The sequence below is a fragment of the Sylvia atricapilla genome, chromosome Z, assembly GCF_009819655.1.
Source record: "Sylvia atricapilla isolate bSylAtr1 chromosome Z, bSylAtr1.pri, whole genome shotgun sequence".
Taxonomy (NCBI): domain Eukaryota; kingdom Metazoa; phylum Chordata; class Aves; order Passeriformes; family Sylviidae; genus Sylvia; species Sylvia atricapilla.
The window spans coordinates 22,946,765-22,968,118 of NC_089174.1; the positions used below are offsets into that span (position 1 = coordinate 22,946,765).

Genomic DNA, 21,354 nt, shown 5'->3' on the forward strand with positions numbered 1-21,354 from the left:
ATTTTAAAGATGACAGCTTTGAAGAAGGTAAACTACCTACACTTCAAGTTGCCGCCACATTAGGATTCCTCCTTCAGCCTTCAGATGCTTGTAGAAATCTGTGATGGCTTTTCATCCAGAGACTGCAAACTCAGGATGGAAGGACAAGAGGAATTCTCTATGCAGAAATCTTCCCTGGTATCTCTTTGGTGGCTTGAACATGTTCTCAGACACACAGCTCTCCTTCACTTGGTTGTAATTTGAAAAGGATTTTATCTGCCTGATGGGGTATTAGCCATGTTTTACAGGGAGCAAGCAGAAGAACATGCTGGATGAAGTGACTTCATCTGGAACACCTTTATGACTGCTGAAGTGGAATTGGAAGCAGTGATCTACTGCCTTTTGGGAATTACATCCCTTCTTTTCCCTCATTTTTTTTCCCTCATCCATTCTTTTCTCTCATCAAAGTCTACCCATTTATCTTACAGTATTTTACACTTTCTACCTTGTAGTCCTCAGCTCTTCCAGAATAAATCACAGCTCAAAAATCCCTGTGTCCAGAAAACTCTTAGAATGCTATTAAGAAACAGGGATAAACATACTTCCAAGTTCATATTCTCCACAGTGCTCTTCTTATGGAGCTTTTTGCACTGCCCAGCACCAGGCAACTCTCAGAAGTTAATCACAGACCTGAGTCCCCAGTCTCAACCGTGAGTTGAACAGTTTTTCCAATACACAGAGGAGCAGAGCAGGTTTTACAGGTCTTCAATTATCAGCACTCACACAGAGACCATGAACACAAAGGTTCATACTTTTGAGCAGACCTAAGTCACAGTTTTCTTTCACATATTCCTTTGTTGCAGTGAAGAGAATAAACTGTCTGCAGTGGACTGTGCACTTGTGTCCAGATTGAAGGCACTCATTGACTTCAGTGCAGCTGTCAGGTTTTATGCCAACTAATGACCTCTCTGAGCCGGATTCAAAGTGACAGAATTTTAAGGAAATCTGTCATTATCCTGGCAAGGAAAGAATCAACTCCACTGACACTTTCCGCAGCAGAGGAGCAAAAGTGTTGATTCAAATGTATTCTGCAAACACCCTCTCCTGGAGGCCCTGGGAACATCTCAACTTCCCAAGCCGGAACACTGAACACATAAGACAGTTCCTCATCAAAACATCCACTTCCAGAAGTTGAGCTGTGAATTTTCATCTGCTAAAATCTGAAATTCATGTGCTTCACTGTGAATAGTTTTCTTTCATCTTCTTCTGCACTCCATAAATATTCCCCAGTTAGTTTCACTAGTTAGTTTTCAAAAACTCCTGCAGATAAGAAGGGAAAGCCCATGAACAGCTTTATATTGGTTTGTGGTTGGGATAATTTTTTATTACCAGTATTTCATTTGTTTTGTTCATTTTTTCCCTGAAACTTTTTTTAGCACTTCCAATCACTTATATTTTCTCACTGGACTATGGGAAATCTATTAGTGGCTGGGAAACCACCTAAATGTGTGAATTACATAAGGCAAAGTAAAATAGTATTGCTTTATGTGTGAAAGACAGAAGTGTAATTGTAAAACAGCACATTTCTAAAACTACAACAGTTCTTCACCTAATGCTGCCCTTCTCAATTAGCAACTGAAACTGAGCAGATTTTTAAGATTCTGCAGCAGTTGCCTAGCAGAGATCATGCTGGCAATTCTGCTGATACACAAGGTGCCCATTAAACACTGCACTTGGTGTAATACCAGGTAACCAGCACTGTTTGAAAGTGAGTTATAAAACCTTTTGCACCATAGTTTTTTCTCAGGAGTTGTTGTAAAAGCTAGGAAAGTGTTTCAGCCATGTTCCTTCTTTCTATATCCTATTTAAATTAAAAGGTGATGGTAAAAGCATGAGATCAGAGGGCAATATTGCATTGCGTACTTTTGTGGACCTGAGACCATAATTTTTCTGTACCTGGGGTTCTCACAGCAAAAATAAATGGCAACTGAATGGGATTCAAACTTCAAAATTTTACTAAACCAAGGCATCAAGAGTGGAAATGTACTTGAGGCAAATCATTTGGTTTTGCAGCACTAGAAAGTCATACAAAAGCCAGAACCTGATAGAAAGACCTCAAAACTGCACAGTCCTACAGCCTTGAGTGTTCCAAGGTTAACTGCTGCATTTTTAGTTTTAAATCCCAGCAGCACTGGAGATTTCTGGGCCTGTTTCCTTTCAAGATGGCATCTAGGTGTTCTCCCCAGCTGACAGCATTCTGTGCAATGGTAATGCACTACATAAAATGAAATGTGGCAAGTTATGCAAAACCCCTGTCATTCAGGATTGTGTTTTCCTGTTTCTGCTGCTGTGGTTTTATCACATTGGTGTTTATCACATTGGTATTTTCATGCATAATTGGCACCTCAAGCCATAGATGCATGCAGATGCCCAGTTCATCTCCACATCTTCCCAAATAAAGTGAGGTGTCCTCTTCCCACTCAGCAAATGTTTTAACAACAGCAGACAGAAAACAAGGAGATCTGGAAGTAAGGGGCCAAGCTGAGGGAACTGGTAGCTCAGTGTTTTCATCAGACGCACAAACATTATTTGTCTGGGAGCACCATGTTATGCAAGGCACAGAAGACTCTAAGAGGCCTCAAAGCTTGTCCTGGCACTGTCAGAGAAACTGGATGTACTGTAAAGCTCTTGTGTTTACTTAAACACTGCATGGCCTCAAGGGCTCAAGTTCCAGGGCTCAAGTGACCCATTTCACCTCCTCAGTGCTTGGCAGCATTGACATTTCCCTTTGTTTTCTTACACAATGCAAGAAAGCATTCCCTCTTGTTTGTTTCCTTACCCATGGTATGTTTTCTTCAACAGTGAAACTCGTTCTTGGAAATGCTGGGCACAGTCCATATGTCCTACAGTAGATGCTGTCCTGAGAGGTTACAAGGACAGCGTGTTCACAAGGACATCTGTTCCAGAAATCAAGGCTCTAAGGCTCTTTAGCCTTTCTCCTGCACCTTCATCCTCTACTTTCTAGCAGCATGTCCCAGTTCTTCCACCCAAGATTACTGCCTTCACAGAAGATGGAACATCTTCCTGAGCCATCTCTCCCTGTCCTGTGCAGCAAAATCCTCTGGTCTTGGCATACCACAGCACTAAACCTGTGAAATCCAAGCACTCAGTGTTCAAGACAAGTGCTCAGGCCCCTCTGGCTCCATGTCTTTTGAGTCTTCCCCAAACACTAAACCAGATCCAAATAGGATATCACCATGTGCACCAACGCACTTCATGTGCAACACCTTCCTCACAGCAGAGTGTGCAGCTGGTTCTAAAACTCCAGGGTGCACCTTAAAAATGGCTTTTCATGATATACATAATTTCTTCAGGTATAAAACTCAGTTCACTGGCATGAAATCCATAATCTCCAGTATCTGAGATGCAAAATCGATACCGTTAGCTGCTGAAGCTGTCATCCTTTTTAGGAGAGTCACTAACCAGCATCACAAAATAAGTTTTTAACCTCTTTTAGTTTTTAACAAATATTAAAATATATTACCAGTTAATAGCTTTTAACATAGCTAGTTAATTGATTTATTCATATCCTTGCTGATGGACTGCCCAGGCTGTTGGTGTTTCCCTGTTTAAGCTCACAACCAACTGCAGTTGGCTGTGGTGGCCTTGCCAGATAACACTCAAAGGGCTGGTTGCTTGATAAATACTAATGGGTCTCTTCAGAAGAGAGATCCAGGGAAAATTTCTTCACCATAAGAGCTGTCAGGCATGGGAACAGGCTGCCCAGGTGTTGGGGGTTATATTTCTTCCTTTTTTACTTACAGAATTTTTTCCATGAGTTGCTAGGAAACTAGCTACTGAGTACTTATGCCTATTTCAGCAAAACAAAAGAAATGGAAAAAGTTGGGAAAGAAGTGTATCTGGCTACACTTCTTTTGTCTCTGGTGAGTTTCTCTGGGATGGGTGGCAGGGGAGAGAGGGGCAAGGGATGGGGAAGATGCCATAGATTTTGTGGGGAAGCAGGTAAAGGACAGGGCTGGGGGCAGCTGCTCTCATTCTCAGCATTGGAAAGAGGAGGGTCAAGCTGTTGCTTACTGTGAGGACAATTCACTGCAACCGCTGGAGCCCAGCCCTAGGCCCTACCCCCGTGTGCCCGTGTGCCCGGGAATCCCGAGCCGCCCTTTTCCTGCCCTGCCGGGAGCCGGGCCGCCGCTGTCCCGCCCCCGCCGCTTCTCCGGCGCTGCCCCGGGCCTTTGCTCCGCTGTGGGCCGCAGCCCCTGCCCTGCCGGGACACGGCCACAGCTCCGCCAGCGCCGAGGGCCCGCTGACACATCTCATCCGCCAGCCGGCATCGCTGCTCATTGCTGCCCCTCCGGCTCCTCAGAGCCCTGCAGAGGGATCGCACTGCCCCAGGCTTTGTGAGGGAAAGCCTCTCCTCCGTCCCTTCTTCTGTCTGCCGAGACGGCCGTCACCAGCTTCCTGCTTTGTTTGTTGTTAATGCCATAGCTATTGTTTGTTTGCCTTGTAACACATAACAGTAAAGAACTGTAATTCCTACCCTCATACCTTTCCCTGAGAGCCCCTTAATTTCAAAATTACGGTAATTCAGAGGGAGGGATTTTTCATTCTGCATTCCAAGGGAGGCTTCTGCCTTCCCCAGTAGACTTCTGTCTTTCAAACTAATACACCAGGGAAGTGGTGAAGTCACAATCCCTAGAAGAGTTTAAAAGACCTATAGATGTGGCTCTTGGGGGCATGTTTTAGTGATGGGCTCGGCAGTGTTGGGTTAGTGGTTGGGGTCTGATCTTTAGGGTTTTTTAAGCCTAAATGATTCTGTGATTCAGTGATATGATAGTTAAAGAATTTAAATATCTTTATTTGATCTACTGTTATTTTGCAATCATGACAATCTTCACATCTTGTTCAATGAATTGTCAAGGCAGGACAGTTGTGGTGATGATTTTCTACAGACAGAGTGTGCCCACTTCACTGTTACCTCAGAGGTCTGAACAAACCTTGTTCTTTCCAATTCTTACAGCCATAGATGTCTGATTTTGGAGGGATTTTGTAAGGTCAGCTAAGCCAAGTGCCAAGAAAACTAATGTCTGGACATAGATCTGCAGCTATTGCATTAATTTGTTTTTCACTGTACTTAAGTCACCAGCAAACCTCCAGGTGTTCTGGATGGAAAAAGTGTCAACATTCCCTAGTGCCCTTTACCTGATTTCTGTTGGCTATTCGTCTCTGACGCTGAGTGTTGAATGAAGAAACACAGTGTATACACAGAAGTAAAGAATCCATGTAGTAGAAATTACTCTAATTTGAACAGCTATTTCTTCCAGTAAGCTGATCTTTATATTTGTAATTACCAGTATAAAAGTGAGTAACTGCCTCGCCTGAATTACAAGTTTTAAAAAAATAAATACATAGAATCCATTCTTGATTTTTCAAATGCTGATTTTTCAGACCTTATGATTTCTCCGAAGCTCTAGGCTTTAACATTCTGTTATTGGTTTACAGAGAACAGAAAGTATAGGACTTTCAAAACATAAGAAACACAAAAGAATGAGAAAAAAAGAAACAGAAAATATTAGAAAAAAGAGACAAATAATAAAGCAAGATTCATAGCAAGAGTATGGCATTTACCTATCCTGTCAGGACACAGATATTTTTGCATTCCGTCTTGTCACATAATCTTCCCACAGGAGGACCACAGAAGGTAAGAAACCAGCAATGACAAGTGATGAGTCTTTTTTCCATCCTGAAGTTTTTATTTTCTGTTGAAGTAAGTAAGTATCATCAGTGAAGTGCTTTTGGCAGCATTTTGAATTGTCAATCCGCAGACCTGAAAGCAAACCTTTTGCCCCTGTGGATAAGCAGCAAAAAGAGGAAAACAGAAGTCCTTGACAGAAGTAGAAGATTAAAACAACTGTTAACATTTATCCTTCGTAAAAGGAGCTGATCAAATACAAAGTTGCACACACATAAGTATGCTTAAGAAAATGCAGAGATTACCAGAAGCAGGTCCAGCAGTGGATAAGGGATGGCTGAACAAATCCCTTAGACATATGTCCCAAGACTTCCCACCAGGCATATGGTGTTGCTAGAAACAAGATATTAAGCCAGATGGACTTCTGATCTAATAGACATTACAATGTTGTCATCATTTGGGGTGAAATTTGACAGTGTGCCCAACACAAAGCAAAGCATGGAAAGTCCTCAGTAAAGGATTTAGGATAGAAAATTGCATGTAGGTGCAGTATACTGTTTTTGTACCAGCCTTTCTCATTCAGGCTTAAAAGTTTAGCCAAATGCAGACATTGGTGACAGTCTGAGTGAGAGATGCTTCCTAGTAAAGTCAGATTTTATCTGCAGATCAGATGTTGCACTGAAGTTGGCATCACTAGATGGGCCACAAACTTCACAAGAAACACCCAAGTTGACTTAGGTGCCAGTGCTGAGTCTAAATGGGGTTTTTGGTCTCTTCACTGAAACTGCCAAGAAATAAAACTTAAGAAGTGTATTCCTGACTGTGATGATGATCTTCTTGGGACAGAGGATACCTGTCCCAATGAACCTCACTCTAAGTTACTTCTTTAAGCAGGTCATCTTTAGTGTCTCAAGACTGGGGCTGGCAGCATTGTGCTGGAAGTCTCCATGATGTATTGTCACAGCCCAACTCCTGTTATTTATGTCTTCTGGCACTTGAATGCTGCTTCCCCACTCCCAGGCAAGAACAGTTCCCTCTGTGCCCACAGTCCATCTGGCACAGCACTATGGCCAGCTCCAGAAGGAGGCACACACTGCATTCCTTGTCCCACAGCCATCTACACCAGAACACAAAAAAAAAAAAAAAGAAAAAAAAGAAAAAAAAAAAAAGAAAAAAAAAAAAAAAAACAAAAAAAAAAAACACACCCCAAACAACCCGCCAGGGCTCCCTCCATACCACAGACTTGGAATTAGCTGCAGGTCTCATTCCTGGGTTGCAACACAGGGACCAGATCTGCAGACCACAAGGTGGTAACCACGTGCCCACTTTCATTTTCAATTTCAGGTAAAAATTACCAGAAATACAGAATGTTCACAGCTTCCATTGCTGGAGAAACACCATCCAAAAGACTTTTTCCTGTTCCTTTTCAGACTAAATTCTATTCTTCATTCTATTCTTCATTCTATATCTGTCATTCTTAAAAAACTACAAACTGTACTCTATTCTGCTTAGTTGATAATGCAGAGGCCAGATGGACTGTCTTTTCTTGGTCTTTGCCAAGCAGAGCATGGCTGTGGTGAGATCATCTTTGCAAGCTGCTGTGGTGTCCATGAGCTTCCTAGGAAGCAGATACAGCATGACTGCTCTGTTTGGCTTCCTGTGCTCTGAAAGCTTAGCGTGTTAGAGGCTGGTGGGTTGCTGAAGGCTTTTTAATTCGCATGGCTTGGCAGCACTCGGCCAGCTCAAGGAAATGCTTGGCATAGTGGAAGATGCTGCCTGACTCCTCCACGGCAGCTTGAGACTTCCCCCCACAGTCACTAAATGCTCCAAAGGCAGACAGAAACTTCAGAAAGTGGAGCCTGTGAAACCTGAAGAAGGCTCTTTGGGGCTGCAGACTGTGGAGTCAGTTCAGAGAAGGGCAGGGGACAGAACTGCAAAAAAGACTATGTCTGTGGGGATCCATGGTTGCAGCCTGGGCCATGCAGAAGAGAATTTTCACTCCTCACTACCAGGCGAGACTTTCTGGTGACCTTTCAGTCCTCAGTTTATCTGTGAGGAATGGCAGTGAAGCCCCTGTTATGGTGTCTAGACATGAATGAACTTGGGGTACTACCCTTCTACAGAAGACTGAGTTTCATACCTAAGGACAAAATAAAACATTCTGCCAAAACAAATCTAGGCCATGTGTCCTTTGCTGGGTACCCAGAGCCCCAGAGGGTGGATTGTAGCCATCCCAGAAGCTATTCTCATAATAGTTCCTGAAACATTGTCTCTTCCAGAGACAAATAATCCAAATAAACACCTATATTTGGGTGGTCAGAGTGTTTCATGGGGATTATTTTCAAAATTCAAAGAGTACACAGACAGGCTATTTAGTCACCTGATAAGTCTTTCCAGACTCTTCTTGAGAGTTGGGAAACTGCCTGCAGGAAAGCACATGAAAAGGCAAATCTGTGAATGCTGAAGATTTCTGAGGAACTGTTGGCACACTAGGGCTGAAATACCAGATGTGATGGAAGGCAAATGGCTCTGCTAATCCTCTCCTGTCCTCCCCTCAGCTCCACCACCCATCCCAAGGGTTCCGGTTCGGCACAGTGCGGGAGAGCAGTGCGGAAGACTACGTGAGGCAGAGCTTCCCTGAGATGCATGAGTACATGCGGCGCTACAACGTCCCTGCCACCACCGATGGGGTGGCCTACCTGAAGTGAGCCCCTGCATGCAGCACCACACCTGTCCCCCTGGCCAGTTGCAATGATCTGATTATTAAAATTGTTAAGAGAGATGGCCAGATTAAGGTGAAAATAAGGTCAAAGTCAATAGTATGGATTTTACTTAACAGTAAAATGCGAGAGAGACAGAGAGAGAGAGAGAAAGAGAGAGGGGTAGTAATTATGATGATGATGAGGAGAGAGAAAGACAGTGACAGACAGAGTGATGTAGTAGAAAATATCACCACTCCATGGATGCCATATCCCATTGATCCTCTCCTTCCCAGTGCTGAGGGTCCCACAAAAGACGGGAGTTCAATGGATTAATACACATGTAGGCCAGATGAGGATGCACACTTGGGTGTGAGGGGGCTATCAGGCAAGGGCAATGTATAAACTCCTGGCAAGTTTCTGAGCTTGGGGGCCCTTCATCAGGCAGTGAGAAACATTCAGAAAAAAACCAATCCAATCTAAGCAAAAGCTGCCAGTGAGGTTCCTCAGTGTGGTGGGAGGAAAGAAGGTTCTCAAAGAGGGACCTTAATTTATCATTAAAATGAATAAAAGAAGGAATAGACTGGTAAAAAGTAATAAAAGTCTTGTTACTTTAGGGAATCGTGACATCAGTGTGCCTCAGAGACATTTGTGCCTAACAGTCTGGAGGTCACACAATTCTTCCAGGAAACAGGGCAGGTGGTAATAAGCCTGAAATCATTAATTCTTTTCATCTAAGAAGTTATCTGGCAGATGGCCTAAGAACTTTTCGCCAGATGATTTTTCCTGTTTATTTGTTTTTCTGTTTATATGTTTTTCCCCAGACCCATCCTTTTCATAATCAAGACAAATGGCAGTTCTTTGGGTAAAACTGGTGTCAATGGATTGAGATCAATGAAGAAATCACATCAGGAGAAGACCCAGACTTTTAAGGGGACAGGAGTGGAGGGTGCAGTCCTGGGATCAGATGAGAACAGGCACTGCAGCTATTCTTTTTCTATCATTATTTTATCCAAACATGCTGTTCAAAAATTATTATTTTAGTAAAATTCAGTCATTGTGTTCATGAAGACAACACAAGGAAAAGATAAATTGGGTGAAGGAAATAATCTACCTCATGTTCAAGGAAAAAAGGAGGAGAAGTACCTTTGAATAAGTTATCCTTCTGTGGTTTTGCTCTATTATTCCCCAGTTTAACATCACAAAGAAACCAAGACAGCGATCTTCTCCATTAAAGCCTTGTGAACATTTCAATTGAGTCAAGGTCCAAAATTTCATAGAGATTTTTGTCTTTCAGAACAATAATATTTTGTGGGAGCAAAGTAAGTCCTAAACACACTGACTGCTTTTAATGCACAAAGTTTGCATTTCATGCACAATTCCCTCCTTCAAAATATAAATCAGTTTTAGTTTAAGTGCAGATGTGCAAATAGAAGTCCCTGGTCCCTGTTTTCACACAGTAATATTCCAGAGAACTGTGTAGACGAATGTTCAGCGAGTGTCACTGAGTCTCAGACTGTGAAGTGTTTGTGTTTCTGACTTTGATGTTGAATACAGGTATGATCCAGAGAAACTTGATGCCTTCATCATGGATAAAGCACTCTTAGATTATGAAGTGTCAATAGATGCCGACTGCAAGCTCTTAACTGTGGGAAAGCCCTTTGCCATTGAAGGTAATAACTATTTTTGTAGCACACTATTCTGCTCCTCATGTGCTGAATTTCCTTTGTTGTGCTATAGTATTCTTAGTGAAAATACAGAGGTGAAACTGAGGACCCCTTGAGGATTATGACAAAATCCTCAGCAGCTGAGCAGAACAAAAGCTCCAGCCTTTTCTTGTAGTTTTTTTGAGATCTCGTATCACTTTTATGACCTGTTTCAAGGTCAGGTTGGGTGGACCTTTGAGCAATTTGGTTTAGTGGAAGATGCCCGATGGCAGGCATTGGAACAAAATTATCTTTAAGGTCCCTTCCAACCCAAACAATGCTGTGGTTCTATGCTCTGTTGCAATGCTCTCTGTAGGAGATATTCCAAGTGCTCACACAGCGTGTCTCCTGACAAGTAGAAGGCAGAGTCCATTTCCCTGCTCCCCACAAAATAAAAAGGCACCTGGAATGAGCCTTCTCTTCTGCCGGTTGCTTTGTTGACATGCATTCAAAACTTAGTTCAACCGTTTCAAAATGCAGTTCTGCAGTTTTACTCTCATCTGTAGCAGACAAATACTCCTCCCATTTTTAAGGTCAGCTCGATTCCTAATGAGTCTATAGTTAATTGAGAAGGGAGCCTGCCCTGGTGCTTGGCCTCCTGCAGCCTCGAGAAATAAGCAAGGACAGCTCAGAAAGCAGCCTGGAAGCAAGGCTGGTGTGAAGCTGCTTCCTGTGGGAAACACTAAAAGTAAAAAGGATTTTTCAGAGCTGAAAAAGCAGGCCTCAGACAGAAAAAACTGAGAACTCAGAATGCTGCAACTGAAAAGTTTGAAACTAGAAAAGATACAATAGTAAAGCAAACAAGGACATGGGAAACAAAGGATGAGTTTATAGGTTTGGCTTGAATAAATCTTAACACTGCAGAAAATATATGCCTGACAAGATAGTAGAAGGTCTTAAGCTTAATAAGGGTATTGTGTATTGTTAATAGAAAAGCATACAAGTGAGCGTTGTTTGAAGCAGGTATATGTGTGCTATTATTGGCTAAAACAACTGTTATAGCTGTAACTTTAGCACTGTAAGCTTTGGCAGTATACTATTGGCTGAAAAACTTTTAAGATGCTCTGTAACAAAGAAATATTTGGCTGCTTTGGGCAGGCTGTGAGCTGTTGCTTTTTCCCAATTGTCTCTATCCCTGTAAGGAGACTGATACCTCATTAAAGAAGCTACAGCTTCTTCAGCTACAACTACCCCAGCAGTCCCGTCCCATTCATGCCTGAAGACTCAACACAACTTCCAGCATGGATAAGCACATGGGCAGCAGACTTTAGAAACCACTTCTGTGACAGATGGCCAGTGGAAAGGACTGATGCTTCCACTTTCCTCCCCTCCAAGGGCAATTGCTTCAGCTACTCCCATCACACAGTAAAACAACCTCCTTCAGAAATGTGATAAATCACTTTCAGAAAGGTCAGTTCTGCTGAAATAAAACCAGAAGCTTCAACAACTTCAACAACGTCAACAAAACCAGAAGCTTCAAATCAAGTATATTAGATTTCAATATAGAAAAAGAAAAAAACCAAATAGACCCTGAACTATATGATTTTGAATAAATGATAAATGATAAGTGATTTTTTCAGCAAAAAAATATGCTGAAAATGTTATATTTATGAGTCCTAGCTGTGCCAACTCTGAAACAAATCTTTTGACGAGAGCAAATTTAGTTCTGGTGGAATTACAGGCACAATGTAAAAAAACTCAGCAGCAAGGGAGATATTGCATTGTAGGAACACTTACCATCTCATCACTCATTGAAAAGTGAGGTGAGGCAGTGTCCTGGCAAATTCAGCACTTGTCTGTTTGTAAGGGTTTTTTCCTTCCTATGTTGTTGCAGGTTTTTTTAATGAGATAGTCTGAAATTCTGAATTCTGAACTGAAAAACAAAAATCCACAATGGACTAGAAATTAATTTGTGTGGGGGACTGGCATGCAACTGCATGTCTTTGAGAGATCAATTGTATTTGCTTAGAATTTCTAAAGTCAAACCCCAGATTCTGCAAATAGAAATACCACATTTAAACTTACTGAATTCATTTTCACTTACACTAAGTCCTTTACCAGCACTTCAACATGGTGAAAGACAAAACAGTGGCTAAAACCTGCATTTATTAGTATCTGAAAGTCCCTGTCAGAACCAGAGCAGAAGTGCACAAACTGAAGCATAGCCCCAGGGCTTTAAATTGCTGTATGATAACAATGAAGATTGCTCCATGTGTTTACATGCATACAGTTCCTCATCAGAAAATGCGTAGGAAGAACCACCACAGTCACATCCACTGCTCTAACATTACAAGAAGACCACAGTATGGTTTATGTGACATTGACACCCTTTTGCATTGCTGAAAGGATCCATCGCAAGGGCATGAAAAAGTCTGTGTTTTTAGAGAAAATATTTATTCATCCATTGCCTCAATTTTAACTTTTTTAACCTCCAGTTTTACATATTTCTTGTGTGGCTGCAATAATTTTGAATTTGCTTATTCTGTTTATATTGTATTATATTGGGTGACTTTATTTTGCGCAAGAGGTCTTGTCTCAGCATTCTCAGACCAATAAGCCAGGTTTGACTTGGCTGGCTGAAACAAAGTGCCATCTTGCTCTTCCATCCTGAAATGAGCTAACATCATCAAAAAACCAAACAAGAAAGAGAGATGATTGTATTGTTCTCTCTTCTAGGATATGGTATTGGTCTTCCCCCCAACTCTCCTCTCACCTCAAATATCTCTGACCTGATCAGCCAGTACAAATCCCATGGCTTCATGGATGTTCTGCATGACAAGTGGTACAAGGTTGTTCCCTGTGGGAAACGAAGCTTTGCTGTCACGGAGGTAAGCAATGAACTTGGGTCACCTAAGTGAGGCTTTGTGCAAGCTGACAATTATTTCCACTCATTCTTAATGACATGCCTACATGGCAAGGATGGGTGGCAGCTGAAGGGATGGAGGAGACTTCGAAGGCATGAGCTGCTGACCCAGGCAGCAGTCAGATCAGAGCACGAGGAGAGCATCAGTGAGACTGCACTGCTGAGTGAGACACCAGAGCGCTCCTCTGAAGACAAGCAGGGCATGAAAAGGGCAGTAAAAATCCTGATGTGTCACAGTGCATAGCAAACCTGTCTGATTCCACTCAATTGTGTATGTATCACCATCCACAGAGAGAGGGGGAGCTCAGGACATCCCAAGTTTTTAATACACCCTGACCACTTTCCCAGCATGGGTGGCAGCTACCTGTACCACATAGAGGATTTCAGGCTAGAAATGGTCCGCTAAGATACCATACCAAGAAGAAAGGGGAAGTAGATCTCGCTTCTGTGTAGATCTATGAGAAAAGGAAGTAAATCTTCATGGACGTACATCCAAGTACCAAATCAGATGAGTCATGCCAGCTCATGGTAGCTGAAGAGGTAAGCCATTATTTATGAAAAAGATGAGTCTTACCAGAATAGCAGTTTTCCTTCAAGTTCCCCAGACTGTCAAGTGAAAAAATCAGATAAAGTATTGAGGAATCAAAAGCACCAACAATGGCTGAAGCTTATAGCATACACTTTTTGCTCAGGGTCTTCCAGGAGGGATAGGTTATGTATTCTCATGGATACAAAACAGTTAGATCTCTGCTATCTCCTTCTCCAAGTGTTCAGCCAAATCCAAACACACACTCAGTATTCCCTGAGGAAGCGGCAACATTCTCCCATCAAAGAGAAGCTCGGTTTCCTGGGCTCTGACTACTACTTTTCAAAGGTCACTTGCAAACCTCTGGCTGTTGACTAAATCATTAGCAGTTTTTTAGAGATACAACAAAGCAAATCTTTATTTGGCATTTTTTATACATAATTTGTTTGGATATTTCTGCATGTCTTACTACACTTTTTACTTTTTCATTATGGTTGTGTCAATAGGAAATAAATTATATTTTAACATCAGACATTCATAGAAAAAAACTCAATTTTTTAATCCAACCTAATTTTTTCTTTCCTTTTTTATATGATTAATTTGACACAAGAAAGCAAAAAAACTGAAGTGTGTATTCACTGCTCTTTTTGATTTAGCTTATCTGAAAATTGTATTATCATCTAAAAAGGGAATTGTCTTTTTAAAATAGCACTTCCTTCAGTAACTTCTTGTAACTAAATTTTAACAAGTTTTTTAAATTAAATCTCAGCAAAATTACAAGGCAGTAAAGGGATAAATTACCTCAACGTTGCTTAAAACTCAAAACTCTTACATCAGAGAAAACTTGTCTTCCTAATAGTTCCCTAGTGGTGTGACAAAAGGAGCTTCCTCTGATCATGTCTTACTTCACAGCATTCATATGGGACTGTATGCTCTCTATTCTTAGTCATAGAATAAATTCAGTTTATAAGTACAATTTTAATTAGTACTGGGTTTCTCCCAGAACATGTAGTTGCTTCTTTAAGACTGTAGAGTGAGATGCTTAGATCCCTGTGAGGGGCATGAGAGGATCCACTGGGCTGCAGGAATAAAGTATTAGAACCTGAGTAATACTATAAAAATTGTAAATAGATGTACATATATGGGAGTCCTTGCTCAAAATGTTACCAATAGAGGTGTATGAGCAACAAGATTCCTCAAGGCCTACCAACAAAGGGAGAGGAGGTGGGACAAAAGTCTGCTCCAGTCTGAAAAGAAAATTCAGATTTTGCCCTGTGAATAGTTCCATGGAATTCTTTTCTTTATTTTTTTTTCACTATTTAATAAGTTTTAACCACAGGATTTTAAGGGAAGCCTTAAGCATGGCATCACAGCTGAAGGACATGTTGTGCTTTAGCATAATTAGGTCTTTTGCATATAACCTCCATCTGAAGTCCAGAAGGAAGGGCAGGTGTAGCTGGTCACTGATTGGTTGTCTGACCACAGTCCTTACTCAATCTTCAGTTGCACTAATTCAACATACACAACTGAGTTTTTCGTTCAGAAACTGAAGTCCAGTAAGTTGGTTTAGGTGTCTGAACTGAAGGACTCAGTTCATGAAGTGCAACAAGGCCAAGTGCAAGATCCTGCACTTGAGTTGGGGCAATGCCAAGCACAGATAATAGGCAGGGCACAAATATAGAATGGATTGAGAGCAGCCCTTGGGAGAAGGCTTTGGTGTATTAGAAATTCAGAATGACCCGCAATGTGCTCAGGCAGCCCAGATAGCAAAAGATGTCCTGTACTGCATCAGTAAAAGCGTGTCTAGCAGGTTGTGGGAAGTCATTGTGCACCTCTGCTCATTCTGATGAGACCCCACCTGCAGAGCTGCATCCAGCTCCAGGATCTTCAGTGTAAGAAGGATGTGGCACTGTTGAAGGAAATCCAGAGGAGATCACAAAGGTGATCAGAGGGCCTCTCTGCTCTGCAGCCAGGCTGGGAGAACAGAGTATGTTCACCTGGAGAAGAGAAGAATCCAGTGAGACATTAAGAGCCCCTTCCAGTTCCTAACTGAGATCCAAGAGAGCTGGAGAGGGTCTTGGACAAGTGATGGAGTGAAAAAATAAGGGGGAATGGCTTTAAGCTGAAAGAGGTAGATTTAGATGAGATAGAAGGAAGAATTTAAACATTTAGGTGATGAGGTCCTGACAGAGGTCGCCTAGAGAAGCTGTGGCTGCCCCAGACCTGGAATTGTCCAAGAGTGAGACAGGGTTTGGAGAAACCTGGCCAGGTGGTTAGCACTTCTCCCCATGGCAGGGGGTTGAGACTAGATGGTCTATAAGATCTCAAAACCACACTATTCTAGGATTCTATGAATCTAAAAAGTCACTCAAGAGTCCTTTACACAATCAGAAAGTGAGTGGAAGAAGAACGCCACTTGCAAGTCTGCCATTTCTGGGGTAAGTTCTGCTAAGTCCAGATCTTCCTTTTCCGGAGTTGCCTCACTTTCAGTGCATCTCCCACATGCATCCCCTCTTCTTCATCCATTTCTGTTGGCCAAGAACTTGAAGGTTTTAGAATGTGTGATTTCTTAGTTGAGAGAAATTTACTAAACTTAACAGCCAAGCAGCAAACACTCTCCAAAGCACAGGTTCCCCACTGTTACAGCAAGAATCGTGGGAATTAGTCTTGGACATAGCTTTATGTTGGTTTTATAATTTACTCCTATACAGCCCAGAAATCTCTGTAACTAAATTCCCTGCACTCAGTCACAATAGAATTTTACAGATTCACTGTAAGTGTGGACAATGTCCAACACAGAAGCAGACGATTCTGTGGGTTTTTTTTAAGCCTCAGCTTCTCCGTGGGTAGTCATTGACATGTATTATATACCAAACTGAGACCTAGCAATTGCCTTTTGACAGCATGAGTAAGAGTTTGTATTCTTCTATGTCTTTTTCATAAATTTGGTCTGTAACATGTTGCATCTGTTGACCAAGAGAAATGACCCCAAAATGGGAATATATATGGGTGACATACTGATCAGTATAGCCTTTGAATTGGTGGGATATCCATCATCCATTTTTGTTATTACCTCTTCAGCTGATTCCTACCCACCTGCCGCTCCTGCCCACTTAAATTAATTTTTCTACAGATTTGTTTTGAGATCCATCTTCCTACTCATCGTTTTTTAACTGGTCTTACACTGGGAAATTATATTTCATGTGGCAGAACTCACTGCTGGCTCTTCCCATCTCTCTCTATCTGGCAGTGGATGAGCATTTTGCTCATTCTAAATTGCATTTCAAAACAAAGTCCTGTAAAGAAATTATTTAGCCTGAGGCTGGAAGGTTTGCAGTGACTCTTCAAGCTGGAAAACAAATAAGGGTGGTTTCTTTTCTGAAAATGCAGAGGTCAGAAGTGCTTGACTCTGCTGTTTTGTATGAACCTCTCCAGGAAAACCACTTACCCAAGGAATCTTACCCTGGCCAGTACGCACTGGATCATTTATGAGGCATGCAGATAACTCAGGCTTGGAAAGAGTACTGCAGTGAATTGCACTTTACCCTCTCCACTGCTGGCAGTTGTGGGTGGCAGTGGCTGTTCTTTGTGATTGCTAGCTTCTGGTAATATTTCTTTAGTACTCTGCTTTTAAAATTATCATATTCTAGTTTCAAAGGAACGCCTTTGTGGCAAAATCGATGAGTTCCCTACTTAGGGTGAAACATGGTGCAGGGGGATGAGGGATTGATGGTTATATTTGCACATCATATCTAGACATAATCAATGTAATTTGTTTTTGTTTTGCATACAGTACACTCAGCCCTTCCTCTCCCCTATTGTTACTCTCACTGCTGCCCCTTCAGAAGGAGCCAGGCTCTTGGGACCTGCCCTTCCATCCCATTAGCTCACTCCAAGTTCAGAAGAGACTGCAAAGAGAAGGTTTTTACAAAGAGGGTGGAAAATCACTGGCAGATGTTTCCCAAAGGGGTGGTGAATGCCCCATCCCTGAAAATGTACAACCATCCCTGAAAGCATCCAAGGCTCCGAGCAAGTTGTTCTAATTGAATGCCCCTGCTCATTGTGCGGCAGATGGACCAGATGGCCTTGGAAGATCCCTTTGAACTCAAACCAGTCTGTGATTCTAAGATTTTTGGGAACCAAAAGCTTTGCAATATTCTGCTCCTGGGAACAAAGCAACTCTGGAGCTCAGCCAGCAGGGCAGCAGGCAGAGGTACCCCTGAAAGGCAAAATGCCTGCAGTCAGTGAGTTTGGCTGCTCAGGCCAGGCAGTGATAACCAGGGCAGGGTTTATCAAGACAGTACAAAAAGAAAAGCCCTTCCTGGCCCATGCTTTGGGAAAAGCTAACTAAATGTACACACTCTTTCATATCTTTTTAGCTACCTTTTAAAAAATGTTATTGTTGGAACTGTAATTTCTATTTTACTTGAAAGGCTTATATATTCTCCCTTTTATATTCACAATGGCCACAGGACAGCTGGAACTCTAGAACTTAGACTGATTTCCACACTGACTGGCAGTTCAGTCAGATGACAACAAACACATAGAATAAAAAATTATATATTGCCACATGCCATTATCCCAGCTGTTAATATCAAAAACTTGCTGATGCTTCACACAAATGGTATCTAACCTGACCTTTAAAATAACAATATATGAAAGTACATAGAACCTGGCCCAAACTGACCCTGTTGCTTCAGTCCCACTATTTTCCATGGCAGTGATGCTGGAGGAAGGCACAGTGCCATGAACCTCCTCAAAGTGCCTGAGCGACAGTGCTAACAGTGGGGATTGGTCCTTGACCACAGCCTTCCATCTGATCCAGACCAGCCATATAGTAAAAATAAAATCCTTTCATCTTATAATTGTGGAATAATTTAGGTTGGCAAAGACCTCTACAATCAGTGAGTCCAACCATTAGCACAGCACTGCCAAGTCCACCACTAAATAGTGTCCAAAACTTCCAGAGGTATAGGTCTTTTAAATATCTTCAGGGGTAATGAGTAATCCTCTTTTCATCCGCCATCAGTGCTGGGGTCTGTGGATGGCTTTTCTCTCAAGTCTCTGAAGGAATTTGTTCAAACTCATCATGTATTGTGCCTGAATTGATTATCTTTGGCCTCAGCATCACCCAAAAGGCACAGTCAGACAGTGCCTCATTCATCTTGCCATGATTTTCACCCAGCTGTCATCCAGAAAATTGTGCCTTTCTGCCCCCCTTTTTCCTAGTCCTATTAAAGGTCAACCAATAGTTTCCTTTTTTGTTGTACCTATTATCTGACAACTCAATAGTGACTTTTCCAGCCTTGAAGCTCTGGTTTGTGTTTGTCCCTGGTGCAGTGCAGGTGTCAAGGGAAGGCCGTGCAGACACTTCCAAAAAGGAAACAAACTGCCCTGTGCTCATAAATAACAGCTGCCCATCAGTCACTTTCACAGCACCTTGTTGTCAGAGCATGAAAAACAAACACAAAGAACAGGAGAATAAAGGTTCTGCTGTACCAAGACAATCTTCTCAGTCTGCACATATGCTGTCTGGGGAGGAGAGGTGACCCTGCCCACAGGAGGATTTGAGAATGTTACCAAAAAGAGTCTCACAAAGTGTCAGATGTTGCATTGTAAAGGGGTCATCTCAGTTTGGGAAGACACAGTGGGTTCTGGCCTTGCTCTGTGGAAGAAAATACTTTGCACAATGGTCCTGCAGAAAGGAGTGAATGAGTATTGACTCTGTCAACAGAGTCAGGAGAAGATGTCTCCTGCAAGTGAGTAAAAGACTTAGATTCATCCATTGAAACTGCAAACAAACAAAAGAAAAAGGTGACTATCTGAAGAGGTACTGACAGGGCTTGGAAAATTGATGAATAGAAGATAAAACATTTATTACAAAACTGTTTTTCCAGCTCTGTGCAAAAGTCCTCACAACAAGCAGAAAAAGGAACTTGTCTTGGCAATGTGAGACAATATTTACAGTATCTTGAAATTTGTCACTTGAAACCCTAAAGCCATAGTGACCTATCTTTGCTAAGGATAATCCCCCTGAAGAGATTAAATACTTATTATTTTTAAGCTGCCACTTCTTTGAGAGCATAGAAAACCCTAAGACTGAAAGTCAAGTGTAAGAATAAGTGTCTCTGCAGCTACAAGAAATGCCACAAAATGGAGAGGGGGACATGTCTTAATACCTCTTAACTGACTAAATAAAAACATCAGCATCACAAGGATTTTGCAAGCCTACTGAGATGTGTACATGAGTTTAGAATTCTGCCCTTCATATCCATTTATCCCTACTAATTTTTTCTCAGCACAGCTGATGCAAAACTTAACATCCAAACATCAGCAAACCTTTTTTAAATCTTTACAGGGAAAATGCAATCAAGAAAATACAACTTATTATTATAGTTATCACACACATGATACCCATATTTAGTGTTTGAGTTCAACAATGTGTAGCACCAATATCTGTGCTGTGCTGCCAACCTGCAGATTATCCACGAGGATCTTTACAGGCTTCTAATTAGGCAATATTGGACCACAAGGTGTATTTGATGACTTACTCAGTGCAGCCAGGGAGAGTAAAGCATTTACAGTTTCCTGCAGTACGGAGTAAAACAGGAGTTCTTCCCATGAAAACAAATGCTGAAATCACTAAGTGCTCTTTTTGTTTCTTCTCCTTGCTCCAAAGTGAACACAAATGTCAGACTGTCTTCTCTGCATCACTTTGCTTCTATTCTGGGTTTAAAAAAAAAACAAAAAAAAAGGTACATAACTACAGTGAAAGCAATAGGAAGTATTTAGATAGCAATTGCATATATGGGTTGATAAACTGGAAATGTTTCTCCAAGAATATATATATAAAAAAAGCGCACACCTTCTCTTGTATTTGTTGGTGTCCCGAAAATGCCAATTTCCCAATTCACCAGTGAGAAACAATTTGGAGACTGTTGCAACTGTCATGGTTAGCACCTATTAGCAGTAATTATCACAGGATTGACTACACTGCTTATTGTTCCAGAACATGGAGAGTATTATACGGCCATAACTGAGCTAATTCTCCTAAAATGCAGGGAGCTACCTCCTGGATCTATGATCACAAACTTGGAGCAAGGACTGTATTTTTATCCAAGCTTAATACAGAATACACCACATGGTTGACTTTTATACCTTAAAAAAAAAAAAAAAAAAAAAAAAATTACAGTAGAGAAATCCACCAGTTTGTTCTCTGTTGCCAGCACACTCCCAGCCCACACACCCAATCCCCTGGCCCCTACCCCTTGAGCAGAGAGGAAAGCAGTGCTGAAGCAGTGCTGCAGAGAAATAACTTTTTTCTGCTCTTTCCACATATATTCTATGTATGCACCTAAAAATACATAAAGTAGCAATAAAGTAGGTACTAGGGCTTGCTCCTCTAATCAGAATGAACCAATGAAAATGAGAGATGTCTCTATTAGATGGCTTCCTTTATTATTTAATATGTGTGTCTCAACAGTAATTATACACAGCTGATAAATAGCCATTTTACAATGGTTTGTGAATGTGCTGATACTGCTATGTATACTCCATAAACTCCACAAACTCCACAACTGTGTTTAATTATTTCTCTCCTACCATGTTTTCCCCCTTAATTTAGTCGCAAAAATTTCCTTCTACTGTGCAGCCTTTCAGCAGCTCTTCCAATGCATTATCTTCTTTATTGCTAGATGAAATATTATTGATGCTTTGTTTTGGCACTTCCCTTTCCTAGAAAAAAGATGTCTTGTTTGGGACAATTTTAAAATCCATCTATTACAGGGGAAAAACTCATCTGGGATGACAGTGCCTGGAATTTCTTTCACCTGCTTCCAAGGAAGATAGAGAACAATTCTGCAGAGCTGACA

At 41.6% G+C, this 21,354-nt stretch overlaps 1 protein-coding gene across 1 annotated transcript in view; it reads left to right on the plus strand.

The window, feature by feature from the left end:
• GRIN3A (glutamate ionotropic receptor NMDA type subunit 3A) overlaps positions 1 to 21,354 on the plus strand; it is a 64,747-nt gene that overhangs the window by 36,462 nt on the left and 6,931 nt on the right. The window contains 3 exon segments of the mRNA XM_066340069.1: positions 8,248 to 8,393; positions 9,946 to 10,061; positions 12,771 to 12,922. Coding sequence (XP_066196166.1) covers positions 8,248 to 8,393; positions 9,946 to 10,061; positions 12,771 to 12,922 — 414 coding nt within the window.